A 20,494-nucleotide genomic window follows, 5' to 3' on the forward strand; every position below is an offset into this window, starting at 1 on the left:
TTACAGTGACAATACAGTAACACTACTTTCAGTATTTCCTTTTCAAAAGTAGGTGCCACACAGCCCAAACTACTTCTCCTCAATTCATTAAAATGGCATTTTCAAGAAATAAAAGTTGGACTGTACAGTGTAATAGATGTATAAATATATAGTTGTGTATGCAATTACTTTCATATAATTTTTTGCAGGTTTCACACTTTTTGCTTAATCACAGATGACACAAAACTATAAAGCACTTTAAGATGGAACCTATTTGCCTTTCAATCAGCTTCCACAGCATAAAATAAATTAGAATGACAAAATCAATGCATGCTGTTTGCTTCAGATGAGCTGTCTCTTCAATACCCAGTTATACAGTAGCAAATTGGGACCTCTACAATGAGTACAGGTATAGACAGTTATACAAAAGAACCCTGTAAGTTGTGGTATTTTACTTATTGCACTGCGAAGAGCAATTGTTTTAAGATCCGATAAAGACAAAAATGTATCTCACACAAACAGTTTACAAAAATAGCATCTATAAATTACAATCTGTCTTAAAGCAGCAACTCATGTCTTTGATTTTTTTTTAGCCACGCTGACCACACTAATTTATGGCTGAAAGAAATTATTGTGTGGGATATTGCATCATTTTCTTTTTCCTTTGCATCAGGAACAGCCAGAGTCAGAACAAGTCAGGTTATTTGATTTATACAACAGAATTACTGTATGCTTTTAACTGACAAATAGTGTCAAGAAAGTATTGCCTCCCAGCAAACAAATAAAATTCTCAAGTCCTCATCTGCAGCTCTGTCTGCAGTCGTTGTCTCATGCTCAAGTGTTGTCCCACCCAGGCAATAGTGCGGGGAAGTGAAAACCAATTAAATGTTTTCATTATTGTTACAGGCAGATGCAACAGCCAACATTATCGAAGTAAGATGATGCTGTAGTTTAGGGGCTTGGGGAGTCATTTTTTCATTTCCAAAACGGAGCTGAAGTACAGAGGAAATAACCAACTGAAAAACAAATGCTGAAGTGAGGGAGGCGGAGCCTTACTGGTGAACATTTTCCAAAGGAAAATTACTAATCTCATCTCTAAGCCAGGAAGTCTATTCAAAATTCTTTGAGTCACAATCTCTTTTTGTGGTTGACAATTTTGCCACATTTTCAGGGATATTTGACAAAAAAATTAAGTTTGGGCAGAGAGCACTAAAAATTAGAAAGGGGATTTTAATTACACAGAAAAACAAAAGGTACATGTAATGCATAACAGCTGTTAAATCAAATGCATTACATGTGGTACATAATGATTATTAAATAAAAGACATAACTTCAGACAGAAACAAGCTCATTTAGGGGCTTAAAACATTAAACTTAAGGACAAACAAATGAAAGTCATAGAAGCAATTTAGCACACAACAAAAGAAAAAACGAAGTTATGATAGTTAGTGAGCTAGTGAGTGCCATGAAATTGTTTAATGAGACTCATTATTATTGTTATTATCATTATTATTATTATTATTATTATTATTATTATTATTATTATTATTATTATTATTATTATTATTATCCTGTTGTCTGTGGTCTATTGTCCCAGCTGCATGTCCTTACATGACTGTTCCAAGATGTTCTGTAGCTTGTGTCTGAGCGCGTACACGATTGAAAAAGGCATGTGATTGCGCGTCCCCGCGGATAGGGGGGAGGAGTCAGAGCTTCTCTACGGCGCAACATTGTCTCTCCAAGTAATCTGCCTCTCCAGCGTGGCACTGTCTTTGATGAAGAGTGAAGGAAAGCCGGATGAAACATTGATCTCTTTAACCAAACGGAAACAGTGAAAACTTCTACGGTATCGGCTTGTGGATTTACAGATTTGTTTGGTGATAAAACCGTGGGATTTTGGTTCATTTCTGAGCGGGCCCGGATACAGCTTGGTTGCGATAGTGAGACTCAACTCAGGTCCTTTCGTCCTGACATGGACACAGGAATTGTACCCGAAAAAAAGAGGTAATGTATAACCCTGGCTAACGCCCTGTAGCAGATTATGTATTTGTCTGACACAGTTTTGGGATTTACGTGTAACAGTTGTTGGGGTGTTACGGGTTATATTTCAAGGTTATCCGGTAGTTTAGCTTGTTTGGTGGACAAATGCGACGGCTAGCGACGCTATTAATCGTTAGCTAGAGGCTAACACAGCTAGCTTGCACAGAAATAATCATTTTTTTTAAACTGCTGAAAATACACCTAACCACCATTAGCAGATCAAAACAATAGGTAGATTAGTCTTTAATTTTGAGTAAATATGATTTCAGATTATTTTAGCTAGCTAGCTCAATATAGCCTAGTTAAGTTTTGTGGCTGTCATTGCTGTTGTTCTTAGCGATGTTTACATTGTTAAGGAAAAACATGTCGACTTATAAATTATTCATAATCTGTAATAGCCTCATACAGGTGGAGTACAGTCCATGTGTGATGTTCTTACCTTGACACAGTTGGGTTAAGAGCTCGTGTGAGCCCTGCAGGAGTACGGTTTCTGTTAAAATATTCAACATTTAGTGACGCTATCCCTTGGTGTGAATTTCTGTTGTGTTTCCTGAATGGTAATAATTAATGATTACATTGAAAAGACAGTTATAAACGTCTATTGAAAGCTGGCAGTTTTAGTTGAAAGATTGTGTAAATTTATGCTAATGTATTCTGAGTGACAGTCAAACTGACAGCATTTCACTCAACCTTTTGATTACCTTAGTATTAAATTTGATAATAACACAGTCTAATAAGTGAAATAGACTGCAGACAACACAAAATCAATTGAGCTACATTCAATTGAATCAGTTAAGTAATAAAAGATTTTTGTCATTAACTTGGACAGTAATGTGTGTCAGAACAAAACCTTTAGACCTGACAGTCTACATATGGTGCGCATTGTTATTTGGCATAATTCAATGATGAGTGTAATCTAAAAGAAAGGAGGAGTGTCCATGTTGAGGATATTGTAAATAACTCAATTAGGTGACAGGTGGTACACTGACAGCTCTCTGTGTGCATAACACATTTTGGGTTTTTTTGGCCCGATTTCTGGTGGGATATTCACTCACAACACAAATGCAGATAACAAGACAAAGTGGTTTTACTGGTAACACCAACAGGCAGGCTGTCCACTTGTTAACGGTTGTAAAAGGGTTCAGCTAATGGCCAACATAGTTGTAAAAGTGGGCAGGGTTTTTGTTACTGATCCAGAGAGACAATGAAATTCATTCAAGAGAAATGACTTAATAAAATGTTTCTCCCCAGAATATGCACATATACAGTAATCTTATATTGCTGCATAAATAAGAGTGTATGTTGCACTGCAGTTTTTCCTGTGCAATTTTATGACTAATAATTGTGGCAAAATTTATGTAGAACTGGAAAAGGATATCTGTGGAAAATGTACCTTGCCGTTGTGTAAAAATCCAATTAAACTGTTCTGAGATGACCGTAACTTTTCTTTCCTCTTTTGGCCCTGTTGGGATTAGTGCTTGGTGTAGACTTAATATTCTTACTGGTTTAAGGAACTATCTTTGTGCTAGTGTAAGTTTTCTTTTACACTTCTCAAAAACATAATCAGAGAGGGCATCACCCAGTTTGGGTTCAGTAATGTTTTTTCACTTTTATGTCAGAATCAAATAAGAGGGGCAGTTTATTTGGATGCAGTTAATGCAGGTCTCTGTGAGTTGCCTTGGCATTATTTCTGTCTCATCTCTTAATCACTTTGTCTTGACGTCAATAGGAGTGGCCAAGTGGTGTAGCGATGTACAGGCTGGCATTTTGCCCAAGACATTCAATTACCGCTTTTGTGCAGGCGAGTTGGTTCTTCACCTTAATTTTTTTTGTGAATGTGCATTTCAAGTAATGTGATAGGAAGTAGGCAGATAATGAGATAACATGTTTGCTAATGGTTTGTTTTTAACCACACTGTGCTCTGTGGATGGTTGTGACAGGTGAACAACTTTGCATTTTTACTTTGTTTAATAACACTGAAGAACAAAGGTCTTATCAGTGTTGAATCTAAAGGAAAATACAGTTGCAAGGTAAAGATCGAGGGGAAAAAGTCAGCCTTGGCTGGATCTGTAACAAATATCACAAATCGCTAATGTTTCATATTGTCACACGTGTAGGTGTGCATTGTTGGCTTGTTTCATCTGCGGGATCTTGCCGGTGTGTCTCACAAACAATGAAAGGAAGGAAACCTGAAAACAATACCCCCTTTAGTATCCAACTACCTAGATGCACATTTAAAGGGTTTAATCAGAATATTTGCCAAGAGTGGATAGGAGTGTAGTCCTGGAAAGGCTTGTCTTCTCTTGATATTTTAACTCATTTGTTGAGAAGCAGATCTTTTGGATTTAAAGTGTGCCCAAACAATGCTAATACAGCCTTTACATCAAACACTGGTATAATGATGTGTAGGATTTTGTAATGACAGGTTCTGACTTATGGAGTTTAACCAAAGATGGGAACTAAGGTGAGAAGAATAAGGTTTGCTGTTTGTAGGTTAAGTGAAGAGCCTCAGCCAAGAGCTCATCTAAACCCTGCTGTATTGTTTATTGTAGCATAAATTATTTATAAGAAGGAATCGCTTCTTTTGTGCTGAAGGAAAGCCAATATAATAAATATTTTGTTACATTTTGAAAACTTTGGCACATGTTTTAAAGGGTAAAGCTACAGCTTCTTCTCTAAACTAATTAATTTAACATGCTTTAGAGTCAAAGATCTGCATCTTACTGCTCCAAGTTGCAAAAATGTGAAGCTTATGCACAGCAGCACATGTCATATCTTGTGTTGGTAGTGCTGCTGTAATTAGGTGTCAGTTGCAATGTCTACAGGAAGCATGGCTTAAGCCTTTTGAAAGAAATGGTTCCTGTTGACCTACCGTGTTGACAGCTGACATTACTGTTAGTCTTGGGTGATCTGACCATAGGTAGAAATGTAGAAGTACAGGTGTGAATGCATCCAAGATACTTTGAGTACCAATCACTTCGACCACATTCAGCGGTGGTCAGGGTCAGATATGCACATAGTCTTTTAGCTATGCATACACTAATGTATCTCAGACCAGACTCCTCGACTGCCTACTCAGTTGAAACCCTTTTAAATAAGCAGCAGTATGTACACATTAAGGAAAGCCCTAAAAGACACTTATGCTGCGTGTCCACTATGTGGAACCGGCTCAGCTCGACTCAGGTACCAGGTCCTATTCCTGGAGACCGTTTCCATTACAGGATACTACCGACTTTACAGTACCTGGACATCATAGCGATGCAGCGTGTTACTTCTGTGTCGTCTCCTCAGAGAGTTGCTGATAAACTCACTTGTTGCATGTTGTCTCGTTAAGCTCATTCTGAATTTTTACATCTGAACCTCCTCAACAAACCATGGTGTAGTTTTGTGGGCTGTCATCATGTCAGCTATATTTACTGTCAACTTCCACATCTGTTTTTTGTAAAACGGTGGGTCACAGAGACAACTCTCTGACCACACGTCACGTTTTAGTATCTGGTCCCCAGTCCTGGAACCTCGACGGAAGTCGTACTAAAAAACTAGTACCAGGTACCAGATTCCAGGTCCTTTTTGTAATGGAAACGCAAAAAGGCCGAGTTGAGTCAAGCCAGTACCACATAGTGGAAACACAGCATTACTTTACTTAAGAGTTGTCCGCTTTTGATCAGATCACCAAAAAACCACATGTTAATGCCAGGTATGAGCAGTCACAGGCCAAACAAGTGACCTGCTTTGTGACTCTTGTACTGTATTCCTTCATCAACATCTCAAGAACTGTATTTATACCCATAATATACAAAACCATAGGCAACACAAGAGGAGGAAGTAACATAATTCATCAAGTGGATACTTGCATGGACAAAACAGTCCACAAAGGATCAGAATAACCCAACTCCAAATCAGTGGTTCCCTTTGGTTATTCAGGATCATTCATTCATTGAACTTGGATTAAATAGAGACAGTCTTAAGGTGTAGCAGGCTTTGTCGGGCACTGATTCTAAAGTTTGTTTTTCCACTAATCTGCAGTCCATTTGGGTAAATGTTGACACAACAGCAAACATTTGTATTGGAGTATTATAAGCCTAATTTGTGATAACAAAGCTTGAAAAAGTGCTAGGAACACAAGTTACATTGACTTAGAATGATTCATATTGGTGATGATTTCCTGTATATTTGCTAGAAATAACACATCACAAATCAAACATTTGCCAGAGATCTCCTAGCAGAGAGGGATGGGCAGGAAGCCCTGTTTGAGTTAATCTCCATATTGGGTAGAGGTTTTTGGTTGTGGTGTTTCCCTGAACTGGATTATATAATAGATAAGACCGTGTTTACTGTCAAGCTAAACAGGGCTGACAGAGTGAGCTTTTCTGTAGTGAACTGGGTCATTCTCTTGTATAAAAATGCACAATTGAACTGTGTAGCACTGGTCAGGGTAACTTTATTTTACACAGTTATGTGTATGTTTTTTATTATTATTATTATTATTATTATTATTATTATTATTATTATTATTATTATTAATAATAATAACATGATAACAATATATTAGTAATATAATAGTATAGGCTAAATTTAATATTATTGTTGATTAGCATCCATTTGTTCACATCCGCTAGCAGCTCCGCTAATTGTTTACGTAATCACATGAATTTCTGAAAAAAAAAAAATCATATAAGTCTAATTGAAGCAAAACAGCAAAACAAATATGATTGTGTTTGCATTGGGGCATGTCAAACAGAAGACTGCTAGCCATGCATGACCATGTGCAGTAATAGAGTTATGTAACAGCAGCCTCTGTGTTGCCTTTGTTTTAATTCCACAGAAAGTGTTTGTTTGGAATTCATGCTTCATGTAAAAAAAAAAAAACAACCAAAACCAGAAGCAGTTTAAGGAAATAGAAAATTATTGAATAGAACAGAGAACAGGTAATGATATACTCAGTACAAAAGCAATGCGTATAAGAGACATTTATGTGTCTTGATTGAAATAGGATGCAGCAGATTAAGGTCTTCAGCTCTTTATATGTTTATATTTATATGTTACTGGCTACATGTTTATAGTAGTATATAGTGTAGTAATACAGACAGTGGCTCCAACACTGTATCATATATCTAGGGGGAAAATGTATTAGGTCTGTGGCTGTCATTACATCATCGGTATTCTAACTGGCAGCTTAGCAAAATTCATACATCAGTTTCAAGTTACCTTGAGTCCAGTGTCCATTACGATCAGTAGCTCTTTTTTTATCGTTTATAGTAACATCTGGTGCTGACTTTTGTATCTGTAGAGGCTGAAAGTCAAACCTGGAGGTCAGGAAATGTTTTGACAATACAGAGAGCTACATGAACACTGCACTCAACTGTCATGTAGCTCAAACATTGGAGCTATGTTTTATGGGATTGACAGAAGATTATGCATATTTGTCAATGGTATTGAAACATGTGGATTAATGTTTGTGCTTGTAGCTGTTGCGTCAAGATCTTAGTTGAAACATGTCTGCAGAGACCCGCCAAAAGTCAAACTAATGTGTACACAATCAGAAATCTCAGTTATATTTTTTTTTCCCGTCATAAAATACAGATTAGTTAGCACCAAAGTAGTTGCCTCAGAATAATGGTAAGACTTTTTGCAGAACCATTGATAGGCTGGATGTTCAAACAACTTAGTTTCATTTTGAAGTATTGCAAAATGGTTTGTGTTTATTTTCTGTTTCTGCTGGGTACACTTTTGTGAGTTTCACTTCAGAAAACCCTCTTCACAGCTGTTTGTTGCAGGCTTAGATCAGTTTCAGGTTTATGACCTTCTGTGAAATCAAAGCCACACTCAGACTTAACTTAATACTTTTCCTCTAGAGAACTAGTTTTTTTCATTTGTGGAGTGGGTCGAGCTGTATTTTGACCTAAATGCTTTCCAACGCGCTCTGTGCTCTACTATGATGACGGGAAATCTGTCCCTGAGGCTGCCAGGTTGGATACATAGTGGGCTAATTTTAGTTTAGCCGGTCCATTTTCTTGTTAGAGAACCTCAAATATCATTACGACCTTGGCCAGAACTGTGTGAGTGCTCAACAGATCAATTTCACTTATGTGTGCTTCAAAGTTTGTCTTGTGTATTTTAAGCGTTATCTGTTTTGAGATGATGCTTGATTGTCATCTAAGTTCATTTGAGGTTAGGAAGTAGTGCTTGTGAGGATGAATAGTGTAAAACATCAGTTGCTATCAGGTACATTTATATTGAAACCTAACTCTGTTTATGTTAAAGGTCATAAGTCCTCTGTATATGTTCAGCAATCCAAGACTTTAGTTTAAAATCCAAAGTGTTTCTGTATAAAGTATACTCTAATGTAGGGCTGCACAATTGATTTTAAATTGAAATCAGATTATTTAATTGGGTCGATGTTTAAAAAAGGGTAATCGTCAAATCAAATTTCATCTCTCATGTCTCTGGGCCGCACTCCTCTGGGCTACCGCAGGCTCCTCCTCCCAACTGTGAGAGCGGTCTCCACAGTCTTTGGTCTCCACACACCAGTACACAAATGGCGTTTGCTAAGTAGAGTGAGAAGTTCGTGGCTAAAGATAGCAAGAGCAAGTCGGTTGTGTGGAATTGGTACGGCTTCGAAGTCTCTAATGAAGACCAAACCATTCTTCGCTGCAAACTCTGCCTAAAGGCGATATCTGTCAAAGACAGCAGCACAACCACCTTATGTCAGCACCTCAAACATCATCACATGCCAGAGCAGGAGCAGTGCGTTGCATTGTGGGCTGCACACACAAACAACATGCCAACTTCTGTTGTCGTTTGTAGTTTTACCCAGAAATCGAAATTGAAAATTGAGTTTTTAGAGGAAAAAATCTGGATTTTATTTTTGGCCAAAATTGTGCAGCCCTACTATAATGTTAAGAAGATGATAATTTTATTGTGACTTTCAGAGTTCAGTGTGTCCTTTACAGTCAGCTGTACTTTGTAATTTGGAAATACGGCCAGGTCTTCTTGTTTATGGTCAGACTATGAGTCAGTCAGCAAGAACTTGGATAAATGCCCGGACAAATACTGTGCACGATCTGAACTGAGGCTATTATAAACACTGATCATTCAATGAATGCTGACATAAAATAATTGGGCATATGACCAATTGTGACAGGTTTCTATTTTGTTTGGTTACTGAGGTGTCATTCATTCACTGCTGGTTTGTGCTCTCTCTGTCGGTACCACTGTTGTTATTCTCCCCTCTGTAGATCTGTGGAGCTGTGCTCGTAAATGTCAGGATGATTGGTATTGCACTGTAGCTTGGCTGCGCCCCAGGAGACCGTCAGTGGAGTCAAAGCTCGTCCTCGTAGCCAATCACTGTAAGGGGGTGGACTCCTTTGCTTATTGTCAGCAGCCACTAAGATGTTTGTAGATAGCCATGTATATAAATGAGCACAACAGGGTCTAGACTGAGGATTGGCTGTCAACTTGTCCGCTGCAGACTCCAGCTGCTGCAGCCCTCTCCAGTGACAAGCCCTTTGACCGACCAGACTGTATACAAACACCCAGTCTGGAACAAGGGATGTCAGCTCTGATCATGTGCACAGTGGGCTCAGAATCAACGTGTAGCCAGAGTGTTACTGACCTACCACCTCCTGTCTCTTGCAGAGTGAGCTCTGAGCGGAGGAAGGAGAAGTCAAGGGATGCAGCAAGATGCCGCCGTGGGAAGGAGTCTGAGGTGTTTTACGAGCTGGCCCAGCAGCTGCCCCTGCCCCACAGCGTCAGCTCCAGCCTGGACAAGGCCTCCATCATGAGACTGACCATCAGCTACCTTCGCATGAGGAAACTGCTCACCACCGGTCAGTAGTAATGTTGGGTATCTGCTCTTCCAGGGTTTTCTCCGAATTGTCAGGGGGTTTGGTTGTATCTAAGTTAGTGAAAGCAATCTACAGTTATTTGTATTTCTGAATCTGTTTATTATTTTCTCCATTAATTCATTGTTTGTTTGGTCTAAAAATTGTCAGAAAATATTGAGCAGTGTTGATGAATATTTCCCCACAGTGCAAGATGACATCCTCAGATGGTTCACAACTCAAAGATATTGTCATATAGAAATTAAGTAAACAGAAAATATTCAAATTTAAGAAAATGGAAACAGAATTTAGACTCAGACCAGTTAAAATGGATTATCAAAATAATTCTTGATTAATTCAACAGTTGACACTTACTTGATTGTTTCAGCTCAGATTTCTCAGATCTCCTGCAGAAAAAAAATCATCACTCCACACTTTTTTTGACCGTTATTACTGGCATATCTATGTAAACAAATTTGGAAAAGCTAGAGCAGATAATAAATACACAAGATTTAAAAATCTTAAAAACAAGTCTTGCTAAAGAAGTCCATTAAGAACCAACTGAAACCATCAGATCCAGGAAAAGTCATTTAGTGTGTTTTGATGCTCTCCACAGTCATTTTACATTAATTTTGATGATGCGGTGTCCAAAATTACTCGACTGCTGCAAGTGGTTGGAAAAACCCTGCATTTGAAGTACTCAGAGGAAAGACAGCATTAAGAAAGAGGCTACACATTTATCATTTGATTCATGTTTTAATTACGTTAAAATATGAAAGTAAGAAAAATTCTGAGGCCATCACGTCAGAGTTAGAGAAATGATGAATACAGATTAGTTTCAGGGGAAGAAAACTCAGATAAACAGTAAACACTGAGTCAGCTTTTCTTAGAAATCGACTTTTAGATCTCTCTGCAGAAATACCTGTGGGTACAATATATTTTCTGTGTTGCAGTATTCTTCTGTGGAAACCTGTGCCTGATTTATGGAATATTGTTTTTGTATTTTTTTTTTGGGGGGGGGGGGGGGGGGGGGGGGGTTTGGTTTTTTAATTTTCTCTCACCTGCTGTTATCTCTCCCTCTTTGCCTTCTCTAGATGAACCAATGGCAGTGGAGGAATCAGAGCTGGATGTCCAGCTAAACAGCTCATATCTGAAGGCCCTGGAGGGTTTTCTCATGGTGCTATCTGAAGATGGAGATATGATATATCTCTCTGAGAATGTGAACAAGTGCCTCGGGCTGGCACAGGTTAGTGTGACATGACCTGCATTTGGAAAGAAACCCAAACTGTGCTAGCATAATAAAAAAGAGCAAAAAGGAGTAGGAATGAGAAAATTGCAGGCCAGTGGGTAGAGGTGTTTCAATAATCTAGGAACAGATAAATTTTTTATGGTTATTTACATTTGCACAGATAAACACCAACAAAATGATTTTCCTTTGTCTTATTCATCAGGGATTGGTGTGGAATTTGTATTTAGTTAAAAAGTTGCTATAAGATGTTGCAGTCAGTCTATCATTAACACTTGGTAGTAGACGTGTGTGGCTAAAGAGCTTGTTTTCTTCGCAGTTTGACCTGACAGGACACAGTGTGTTTGACTTCACACACCCATGTGACCAGGAGGAGCTGAGGGAGATGCTGGTCCACAGAACAGGTGAGGATCAGGGAGCAATGTAATGTGGATACACTGGAATCTGTCACACAACAACAACTCCTCTGTCCTTTCTGCCCGTGCACCAATCAGCAGGAAGTTCAGTTCACCTTGAGCTGGCAAAGTCATAGTAGGATGCTGTCAGAACAGGTTCTCGTTGTTCCTCGTTACTCCTGAGGCCACAGCGATTAGAAGTATCTAGCATGCACTCCTCAGTGGCCTTTTGCCCTGTGTTACTGTAACAAAATGCAATGCCACTGATCTGTCCTGCTTCTGTTTTTGTCTCGGCGGATTAAATGTAGGTGGGGTGTTTTTTTCTCTGCACCATTCTCAGTAGGTTAAAATGTATTTTTGTCTATCACACCTGTTGCTAGTAGATGCTAATTGTAGGGCAACATTTTCCACCAGACGCTAATATCACTATAGTTGTAATGTCTGTCAACACTACTTCCTGTTAGGATTATACTATCTTAAGTTCTCTACAGTGCTAAAACTTTACACCAACCTTACTCTGTATGGAAATTGGTGGCAGTTGGTGAAATGAAACTTTGAACTGCCACAGTCAATGGGAAGTAGTGGTTAAAAAAATGTATAGCACTGTAATAAATGTAAAATACTGAGATGGAGGAGTTATAAATGCAAATGGTCAAGTCTGGTGTAACCTAACAGCATAGGATCCTTATTTCCCCTTTTCTCACTGTGATACTGTTCCTGTTTGTGTAATTTCAGGCTCCAAAAAGACCAAGGAGATAAACACAGAGCGCAGCTTCTTCCTCCGAATGAAATGTACTCTCACAAGCCGGGGCCGCACGGTCAATGTCAAGTCAGCCACATGGAAGGTAGGCTTTACTAGAACCATGGGTAAAATGAGAGAGCATATGTGGTTATTGTACTTACTACTTTAGAGTCATAAGTAAGTGTTGGTGGGGATTAGTTGTGAGCAAACACATTTTAAAAAACATTTCACTAAAGACAGGATTGAAAACAAATATATGCCATCCTTATAATTACATTTTTAAGCTGTTAGAAATTAGTCTACAAAACTGAATGAAATTAATGTCACTTCAGCATTGTAATTACAGCTTTATTAAATAAGCTGTACAGTCATTGTGTTAATAGTCTGTCATTTCCTTCGGCCCCAATGCAATAAGAAAGCAGCTGGAATCATTTAGCATGATTGTTGGTAAAGTGCTAATTTATATTTAATAGAAAATCCATGTTGGCCACAGTAGTGATACAGGACTGCAAATTACATATATATCGAGTGAACTAGATTAAAGCGGATGTCTGTATCAGCAGTAATCATATAACGGAAACAGACTATAACGCTTTAAACTTCTAATGTCAATAACCATCAATGTCGAGATTAATGTATACAGTGATAGGAAGTAGATGTACCCATTAATTGAATCTGTCTTTGACTGTTGAGTTAACACAGTATCAAATGGAGAACTCTAACCATATCTAAAGAACTTGAAACATCCTCTTAGGAATATGGAGACCATTTATGTGTGTAAATGTATCTGTAAAGATTTTAACCCTTTCGTCATCTTTTGAAATTGGTGTTACTTGTCACATTTATCAAAACATGTAACGGCACAAAATAACATATACATAATCAACTGTATTTGGGGAGTAAGGGTTACATTGCTGGGATCTTGGTGTTCAGATGCATACCAAATGGGGATGTTATGTATGGTAGCTAATAGTTTGACCTAGTGGGCAAGATAAAGATATACACACACAAAAAACAATTAACTTTTATATTGACATAAACAGGAAAAAGTAGTAGTATTGATTATACAAGCTAGTTTCCTATAATCGTTACACTGTTATATAATTACTGACCCTAATTGCAGCTGATATTAAACCCAACAGCAGCTCACATGTTTAAAAACACCTCTATGTACTGTCGTCTTTCCCAAGGTGCTACACTGCTCCGGTCATGTCCGTGTATTTGAGAACGCCTGTGAGGAGACTCCAGATGGGCCAAAGGAGCCGCCGGTCCCCTATCTGGTTTTGATCTGTGACCCTATCCCTCACCCGTCCAACATTGAGGTTCCTCTGGACACCAAGACCTTTTTGAGCCGCCACACAATGGACATGAAGTTCACGTACTGCGATGAAAGGTGAGTCTATCTATTGTGGAGGGAGCGTTCAATGCTTAAGCTTTGACCAGAACAGACATACAGAACCACCTAGTGTTCAGTGGAGGAACTGCATATTAGAAGGCTCTCCATATATTTTTAATAACCGTCTCAATACGATTTCATATCTCTCCAGGATCACTGAACTCATGGGATATGATCCTGAGGACCTGTTGAATCGCTCTGTGTATGAGTACTATCACGCTTTGGACTCAGACCATCTTACCAAGACTCACCACAACTGTAAGTATCAACACAGAGTGGAAACCTGACACATTTAAAGTATAAAAAAAACTAACTATCTCTTTGTTTCTGTTTCTATATTATTAGTGTTTGCAAAAGGCCAGGTCAGCACAGGACAGTACCGGATGTTGGCCAAGAAAGGAGGCTTCGTGTGGGTGGAAACACAAGCTACTGTCATCTATAACAACAAGAACTCTCAGCCACAGTGTGTTGTCTGTGTCAACTTTGTGCTCAGGTACTGAGAAGGTTTTAAGTTGCTGGTGACAGTACAGACTGTAGTGTTATATAATCAGTTGGTTTCTGTTGCACTTTCAAGTAATGTATTTATTTGTTTGTTTTTTTCTATATAGTATAAATGAGTCCAACTATAGTTTATTTATATAGAGAGTAAACCCAATAGAAACAAAAATACCCTAAATATAAGAGGCTGTTCAACAATGAAGTGATGGCAGTCAAATCTCTTTTTATATCCATGATTGAACACATCTAGCAAGATTATATTAAACGGATCATATTTAGCTAAACCCACTTTTATTAGTCTTTGGTTCATTTATTTGTGTATTATTTGGACCCTAATATTTCATGAACTTTGAATTTGAACCCTCCAGGTGCTGCAAAGCTATCTTTATATTCATTCTGGCAAAAATTGAGTGGATTTCTACAACCCGTTTTAAATCCTGCTTAATTTGTTACGTTTTATAACTAGTTACGTCACAACATTTGCACATGTAAGGACAAGACTTCCGACAAACATTTCTCTGAGTACAACATAATTGTTTGTCAGCAGCAGCGGTTGTAGTAAAAGCTGAAAATATGTCCAAACTTTGAGCCGATTACCTAAAATGTTCAGTTGTTGGTTGTATTAATGAACACAAGTGGCTGATTGGGACAGAGCACACAGTCAACAACCTGAAGGGGGTGGGGCGTGAAGTAGCTCATATGCATTTAAAGGGCCAGCGCTCAAAATGACCTTTCTGGTGTCATTACTCAAAAATAGGGTCGAAGATGGACCTGTGGAGTTGAATTAATGAAGAATTCATACCCAAGCATAGCATTTACAGTTTATGTAGACCACAGGGAAATGTTTTAAAATGCATAATTCCATTTTTAAAAAAAGCAAAATATTACTCCTTTAAGTAATAGCAGTTAGCATAAGTAATTGTGAAACTGTGTGTATGGACATGTATATTTATTCTGTGTAATGGACTAGAGCTGTTATCAAAGATATAACATGCATCATAAAAGTAAACTAAAAGTAATATAGTTTGTTGTGTCGAATTGCAAAATGACAGAGTATAACGGTCCTGTCTGTCTTTTCCTGCAGTGGCATCCAGGATGAGAAACTGATCTTATCCCTGGAGCAGACTGAGGACATGAAGCCAGTGAAGGTGGAGCAACGGGAGGAAGAGGAGGAGGAGGTGGAGGAAAAGGTTGTAATAGAGAGCAGCCCACCTGATATGTCTCCGACTCTGCTGAAGGAGGAGGAGAAGGTCCCAGAGCTGGACGTGATCAAACTGTTCACTCAGGCGGTGGAGACCCAGCCACTGACCAGCCTGTACGACCAGCTGAAGGAGGAGCCCGAGGCCCTCACCCTGCTGGCCCCCGCCGCCGGAGACACTATCATCTCCCTGGACTTCAGCTGCCCTGGTTCGTAGTTTCATAAAAACACACTCTAAGGTTCAAACAGTGAGCCCAGTTACATGCACACCAATACACAATCAATATCCGATTTCTGGAGTTGTCAGATTATTTTCAAGATCACGTAAACAGGATAATCTGATATGTTTTGTCAAATAACAGCAGTAATCTGATTATGAGAAAGCAGATTAACACACCTGGATTTTTCCCCTATACTTCCTGCATGTATACAGGTTAATCTGATTTATTTTGTTTTTTTTATGTTCGTGCATGTGTAAACAAAATTAAAATCAAAGAAAACGGAAGTTACATAGTCAAACATGAGTGGAAGACAGTAACAGGAACTTTGAGTCTACCATCACTATGTATGTAAATGTGGGTTTTCAAATATCGCATTTCTTAAGTGCATGTAAACGCGTCATATCTGATTATTACAATTATCTAATTACTCCCAGTTATCGTATTTTTATTGCCATGTAAACTGGTTCAGCATCTCCATTCAAGGTCAAACCAAGAAACTAAGCATCTCTTCTCTTGTACAGATTCTGATATTCAACTGCTGAAAGACGTCCCCCTCTACAACGACGTGATGCTTCCCTCCACCAGTGACAAACTGGCTCTGCCTCTTTCTCCTCTGCCACCCAGCGAGCCTCTCCATGTCACCTCCACCACCTCTGAGACTGAAAAGGCTGAGAGCTACACTCCAGCCCCATCCACTACAGCAAGCAGCAACAACCCCACAGAGGTAAGACCAAGTGCAATAAAGACCTGCTAAGAGCCTCTTACTGTCATATACAGAAAACAGGTGAAGTATTAACTTGACTTCTGTCTGTCCTCTTTAGACTGATAGTCCACTGGACTTTTGCTTCCCCATGGATTCAGATATGAACTCAGATTTCAAACTAGACTTGGTGGAGAAGTTATTTGCCATTGATACTCAACCCAAGACTCTCTTCACCACACAGGTAATCAGGCCAGAAGACAGAACTACAACTGTGTAATAGGGCCATTGTAGGTTTTTAAAGTGAAAATATACAGAGAAAAATATGGATATTCTCTGAAATTATAGTTCAAAATTTTTTTGTGTTGTACGCTTTTATTAGTTTGTGCTAATTTGCACATTATTCATGTTTTCTATTATTTGACTGAACTGGATATTTTCGTTGATGGTACATTTTACTTGTAAATGTTTTGAGTACTCAGCTTTACTGTACTTAGCAGTTTTGGATGCAAACACAAAAAATATTGAGCTATCCATTTGATTAAAGAATGCACCATGGCCATGTATGCTACAGTATCATAAATAACCCCCTAAAGTCATAATTTTATGTGTTGTTTTTGCATTATTTGTTATTCTACAGCAGCAATATTATCTGTGCGTGTAAGGAAAAGTGTAATTTCTGAATTTCTTTCCACATATATTCATGATTTAATTTTATTATCATATCTGACAATATTTGAGGGTTTATTTTTCTTTATTCATTTTTTATTATTTCTTTTCTAAATTTACCACTTACCTCTCTGTTTTTTAAACCTTCAATGGCCCTAATCTGCTGTTATAGATATCTAATATACAGATTATCTTTCTATTGAAAAGTTCTGATTCATTAACATTATTTTCTCTTGCAAAGGTGATGGAAGACCTAGATCTAGAGATGTTGGCTCCGTACATCCCAATGGATGACGACTTCCAGCTCCACAGTCTGACCCTAGCCGAGCCTCTGCCTTGTGCACCAGTCAAATCTCTGGAGAGCTCCCCTGTCCACATCACACAGGAAGTTCGCAGCTTTCCCAGCTCCCCCTTCAGCTCAGGAGACAGCCGCACGGCCTCTCCCGCGCCACCGGAAACTGTAACTGGCCCTCATCCCACCACCATCCTTTCAAAGAGGTAATATCTCCAAAAATGCACCATAGTTGTTTGACCTTGAGATTTCGATTTCACTACTTATACATCTCCACTGCTCTGGTGCAGGACCCCACAGTTGGACAAGGAATCTTTACTCCGGACGCTGGCAGCTCAAAATGCACAGCGTAAAAGGAAACTGGGAGAAATAAAAGAAATAAATGTACAAGTAAGTCATCTGCTGTATTAGTGTGATTACAGTGAGTCTTACTGTATAGATGGAGTTTTTAAGTGTAATTTTAATGATATTTGCAGGGAGCTTTGCCTCCTGAACCGCTGAAAAAATTGAAGCCGTCAGAATCTGCAACAACTGAAGGAGTCACCCACAGGACCATAATTCTGCTGCCTTCAGGTGAGTCCGCAAAGACTTACGTTAAACACCGTTAACTAGAGATGCACTGATCACTGCGCCAGGTTTCAATTTGACTTGAAGTGGAAAATCAGTCTGTTATTTCTGATTCTTCCCCCCGTCTGATTCACACTCATGAATAATGGTTTATGCTAAAACGACACAGAGCAACGTCACATCTGAGAAGATACGAGTAACACATTTATTAGAGGTGACTTGCCATGTGAAATGAACATTGCACGTCTCTGTGTGTTCATATTGCCAGGCTGCTAAAATAAACATTTGGTAATCTCTCATCTGTACCTGCCACTGTGTGTACATCGCAGTAACATGTTAGACTAAAGGGGCACTATGAGAGCACTCACCTCACCAGGGCCATAAGCTGTGGTTTTTCTTTATAGATCTTCCTTTGCTCTTCCACCAAATTTCATATAAAAATGGCATGATTCTGCTAATATAGCTTATTCTAAGCAGGATGGAACAATAATGTGCAGTACAGTTTATAGTGTAATATGTAAATTTGGGTTTTATTTGGAAAAAAAAGTTCTGTTCTGTAACCTGGAGGACTTTTCAGTTTTCTTGGAGTGAAAGTGAGATGGTTCAGTATCCTGGTGTAGTTTTGAAAAAAAAGAAAGTTATTTAATAGTCAGCAGTCTCATTTATTCATTTTCCAAAATATAATAGGCCAAAATCTGAGTCTTTAGGTCTGGCTTAAAAATGTGGAGAAATGTCAGTTGCAGTTGTTAGGGTTGCACAGATACATCAGACAAACGTCAGAACCAAGACAATGTTTCTCTGCCGTGTTAAAGATTGTTTAATAAATGTGAGAGATTGAATTTCTGTGCATTCTAAATCATATTTTTTATTTAGATATAAAAGACATCTTTGTTGTCATTGTACAAAATAGGATATGAATAACAGTAAAAACAAAATAAGCAGGGAAACAACATCAGCTGTTGGTCAAATGTATTATTTCAAATACAGTGCATCTCTGCTTAACTTAACTTAAAATAAAAATGAAAAACAAAACACACCACTGAAGGAGGTTGTTCTTTCAGATCTGGCCAGTCGCTTGCTGGGAAGCACATCGGAGGGCACCAGTTCCCCCTTCACCCTGCCTCAGCTGACCCGTTACGACTGCGAGGTCAACGCTCCATTGCAGGGCCGTCAGTACCTGCTGCAGGGGGAGGAGCTGCTGCGCGCTCTTGACCATGTTAACTGAGTCAACGCTTAGCCCGCTCACTGCTGGACTAGACTGGACACTACAGTTTCTCCCGCCCCTCACACTGTCACTGTCTCTCTGAAGACCCCCCTCCCCACCCCCTCCTCACCCCACTGCCCCTTATTTATGTATCTGTATGAGTTTGATTATAGTTTGGCTGCTGTTTGTGCACATCATGTGATATCTGCAGCATTCCACCGTGACAAACACCATAGCAGCATCTGGGTTTTGGTGCAAGGGATTCAGGCATCATGAGATGTCCAATTATTGTTTTTTGTTTTGTTCTTCTCTCTTCTGGGGAGTCTCTCAGCACACGGCGCCTCGACAGATGACCGATTTCCAGCAGGTCACCACAGAGCCTGGTGCTACTGCCAGCAGTGTATTGTAAGCTTCAGTCGCACAATTTATATTTTCTTAAAAAGAAAAATATTACCAGCAATATATATTAAGCCTTTTTAAAGTAGTTTTAATGGGATTTGAACAATGTTATTTTTCCTCCCATACTTGTATGTTGTAGTACTCGTACCTAACAAGATGTCTTTAGTCCAGAAGTATGAACATATTGTTTAAACCTAAAATGGTTTGAATGTTCTATCCATTTAATAGCCGTCAGTCTTTGAGGTAAATACATTTAATTGTGTAGCAGTCCAGTACATGTCACTTAATTACTTTACTGTAAGTGTGTGTTACTGTACATATACCAGGGAAATTAATTTACTCATTTTAGCTTCACCGCTTTCTTACTCTCAACATGAAATCAGAGAGTATGCACCTTTTGTTCTGCTTCTCATCTTAGAGAATTGGCAATTTAACGTAACGTGAACTTTTCTTTTTCTGGTTTTTACTGTGCGTGGCATACTCAAAACTGTCAAAATAAGTGGCATCTCAACAATTCATATTTTTCATTTACTTGTGTAATGATTGTCATCGTAGTAGCAGTTCTGAGTTGTCTAACTTGTTTGCTCAGTTAATGGTAGTCATTTTAACACCAGTGATCCATGCCCTATTGTTGGGTTGCTCATGCTTCTTGTTGCAGTCTAACATTAAAAGGCTATATTAAAATTTTTTGCAGTTTTGGGTTTTAATTAACTACTTTTCATTCATTATATTTGACACAACACTGATAATAATACATATCACTGATAATAATACATGTCACTGAGCCTGTTTACATGACCATAAAAGTCTCATAACTGGTAGTAATCGGGTAATTGTAATAATCGGATCTAACAGATTTACATGCACTTGACAAATGCAATAGTCAATAAACCCTGGTTTAGACTCTCCAGTCTATTATCCGACGTACATAGTGATGGTAGACTTAAACTTCCTGTGACTGTCTTCCGCTTACGTTTGACTACGTAACTTACATTTTTTAAAATTTTTAATAGTTTACAAATGTAAAAGAACAAAATACATCAGATTAACCTGTATACATGCAGGAAGACATTGGAGTATTGGGGAGAAATCCAGGTGTGTTAATTCAATTTCTTGTAATCAGAT

The 20,494-nt window shown here is 38.6% G+C and overlaps 1 protein-coding gene across 1 annotated transcript; it reads left to right on the forward strand.

Annotated features, from left to right (window-relative positions):
- The first annotated feature begins 1,702 nt into the window (after positions 1–1,702).
- hif1aa (hypoxia inducible factor 1 subunit alpha a) lies at positions 1,703–20,065 on the forward strand. Its single transcript, XM_030126787.1, has 15 exons — positions 1,703–1,983; positions 9,658–9,848; positions 10,937–11,088; positions 11,408–11,492; positions 12,219–12,328; positions 13,416–13,618; positions 13,773–13,879; positions 13,967–14,114; positions 15,204–15,526; positions 16,060–16,262; positions 16,360–16,482; positions 17,149–17,405; positions 17,490–17,589; positions 17,676–17,772; positions 18,828–20,065. The coding sequence occupies exons 1-15, from the start codon at positions 1,952–1,954 to the stop codon at positions 18,989–18,991; spliced, it is 2,295 nt and encodes a 764-aa protein (XP_029982647.1). The 5' UTR covers positions 1,703–1,951; the 3' UTR covers positions 18,992–20,065.
- Positions 20,066–20,494: the final 429 nt, after the last annotated feature.

This window comes from Sphaeramia orbicularis, chromosome 22, assembly GCF_902148855.1.
Source record: "Sphaeramia orbicularis chromosome 22, fSphaOr1.1, whole genome shotgun sequence".
Lineage (NCBI taxonomy): Eukaryota > Metazoa > Chordata > Actinopteri > Kurtiformes > Apogonidae > Sphaeramia > Sphaeramia orbicularis.

What these genes read in the sequence shown, in the direction of transcription:
- hif1aa (XM_030126787.1), top strand. Translation starts at nt 1,952, where the DNA reads ATGGACACAGGAATTGTACCCGAAAAAAAGAG. An exon ending in CCTGGACTTCAGCTGCCCTG is followed by an intron (nt 15,527 to 16,059) that starts GTTCGTAGTTTC and finishes TCTCTTGTACAG; the next exon opens with ATTCTGATATTCAACTGCTG. An exon ending in AGACTCTCTTCACCACACAG is followed by an intron (nt 16,483 to 17,148) that starts GTAATCAGGCCA and finishes TCTCTTGCAAAG; the next exon opens with GTGATGGAAGACCTAGATCT.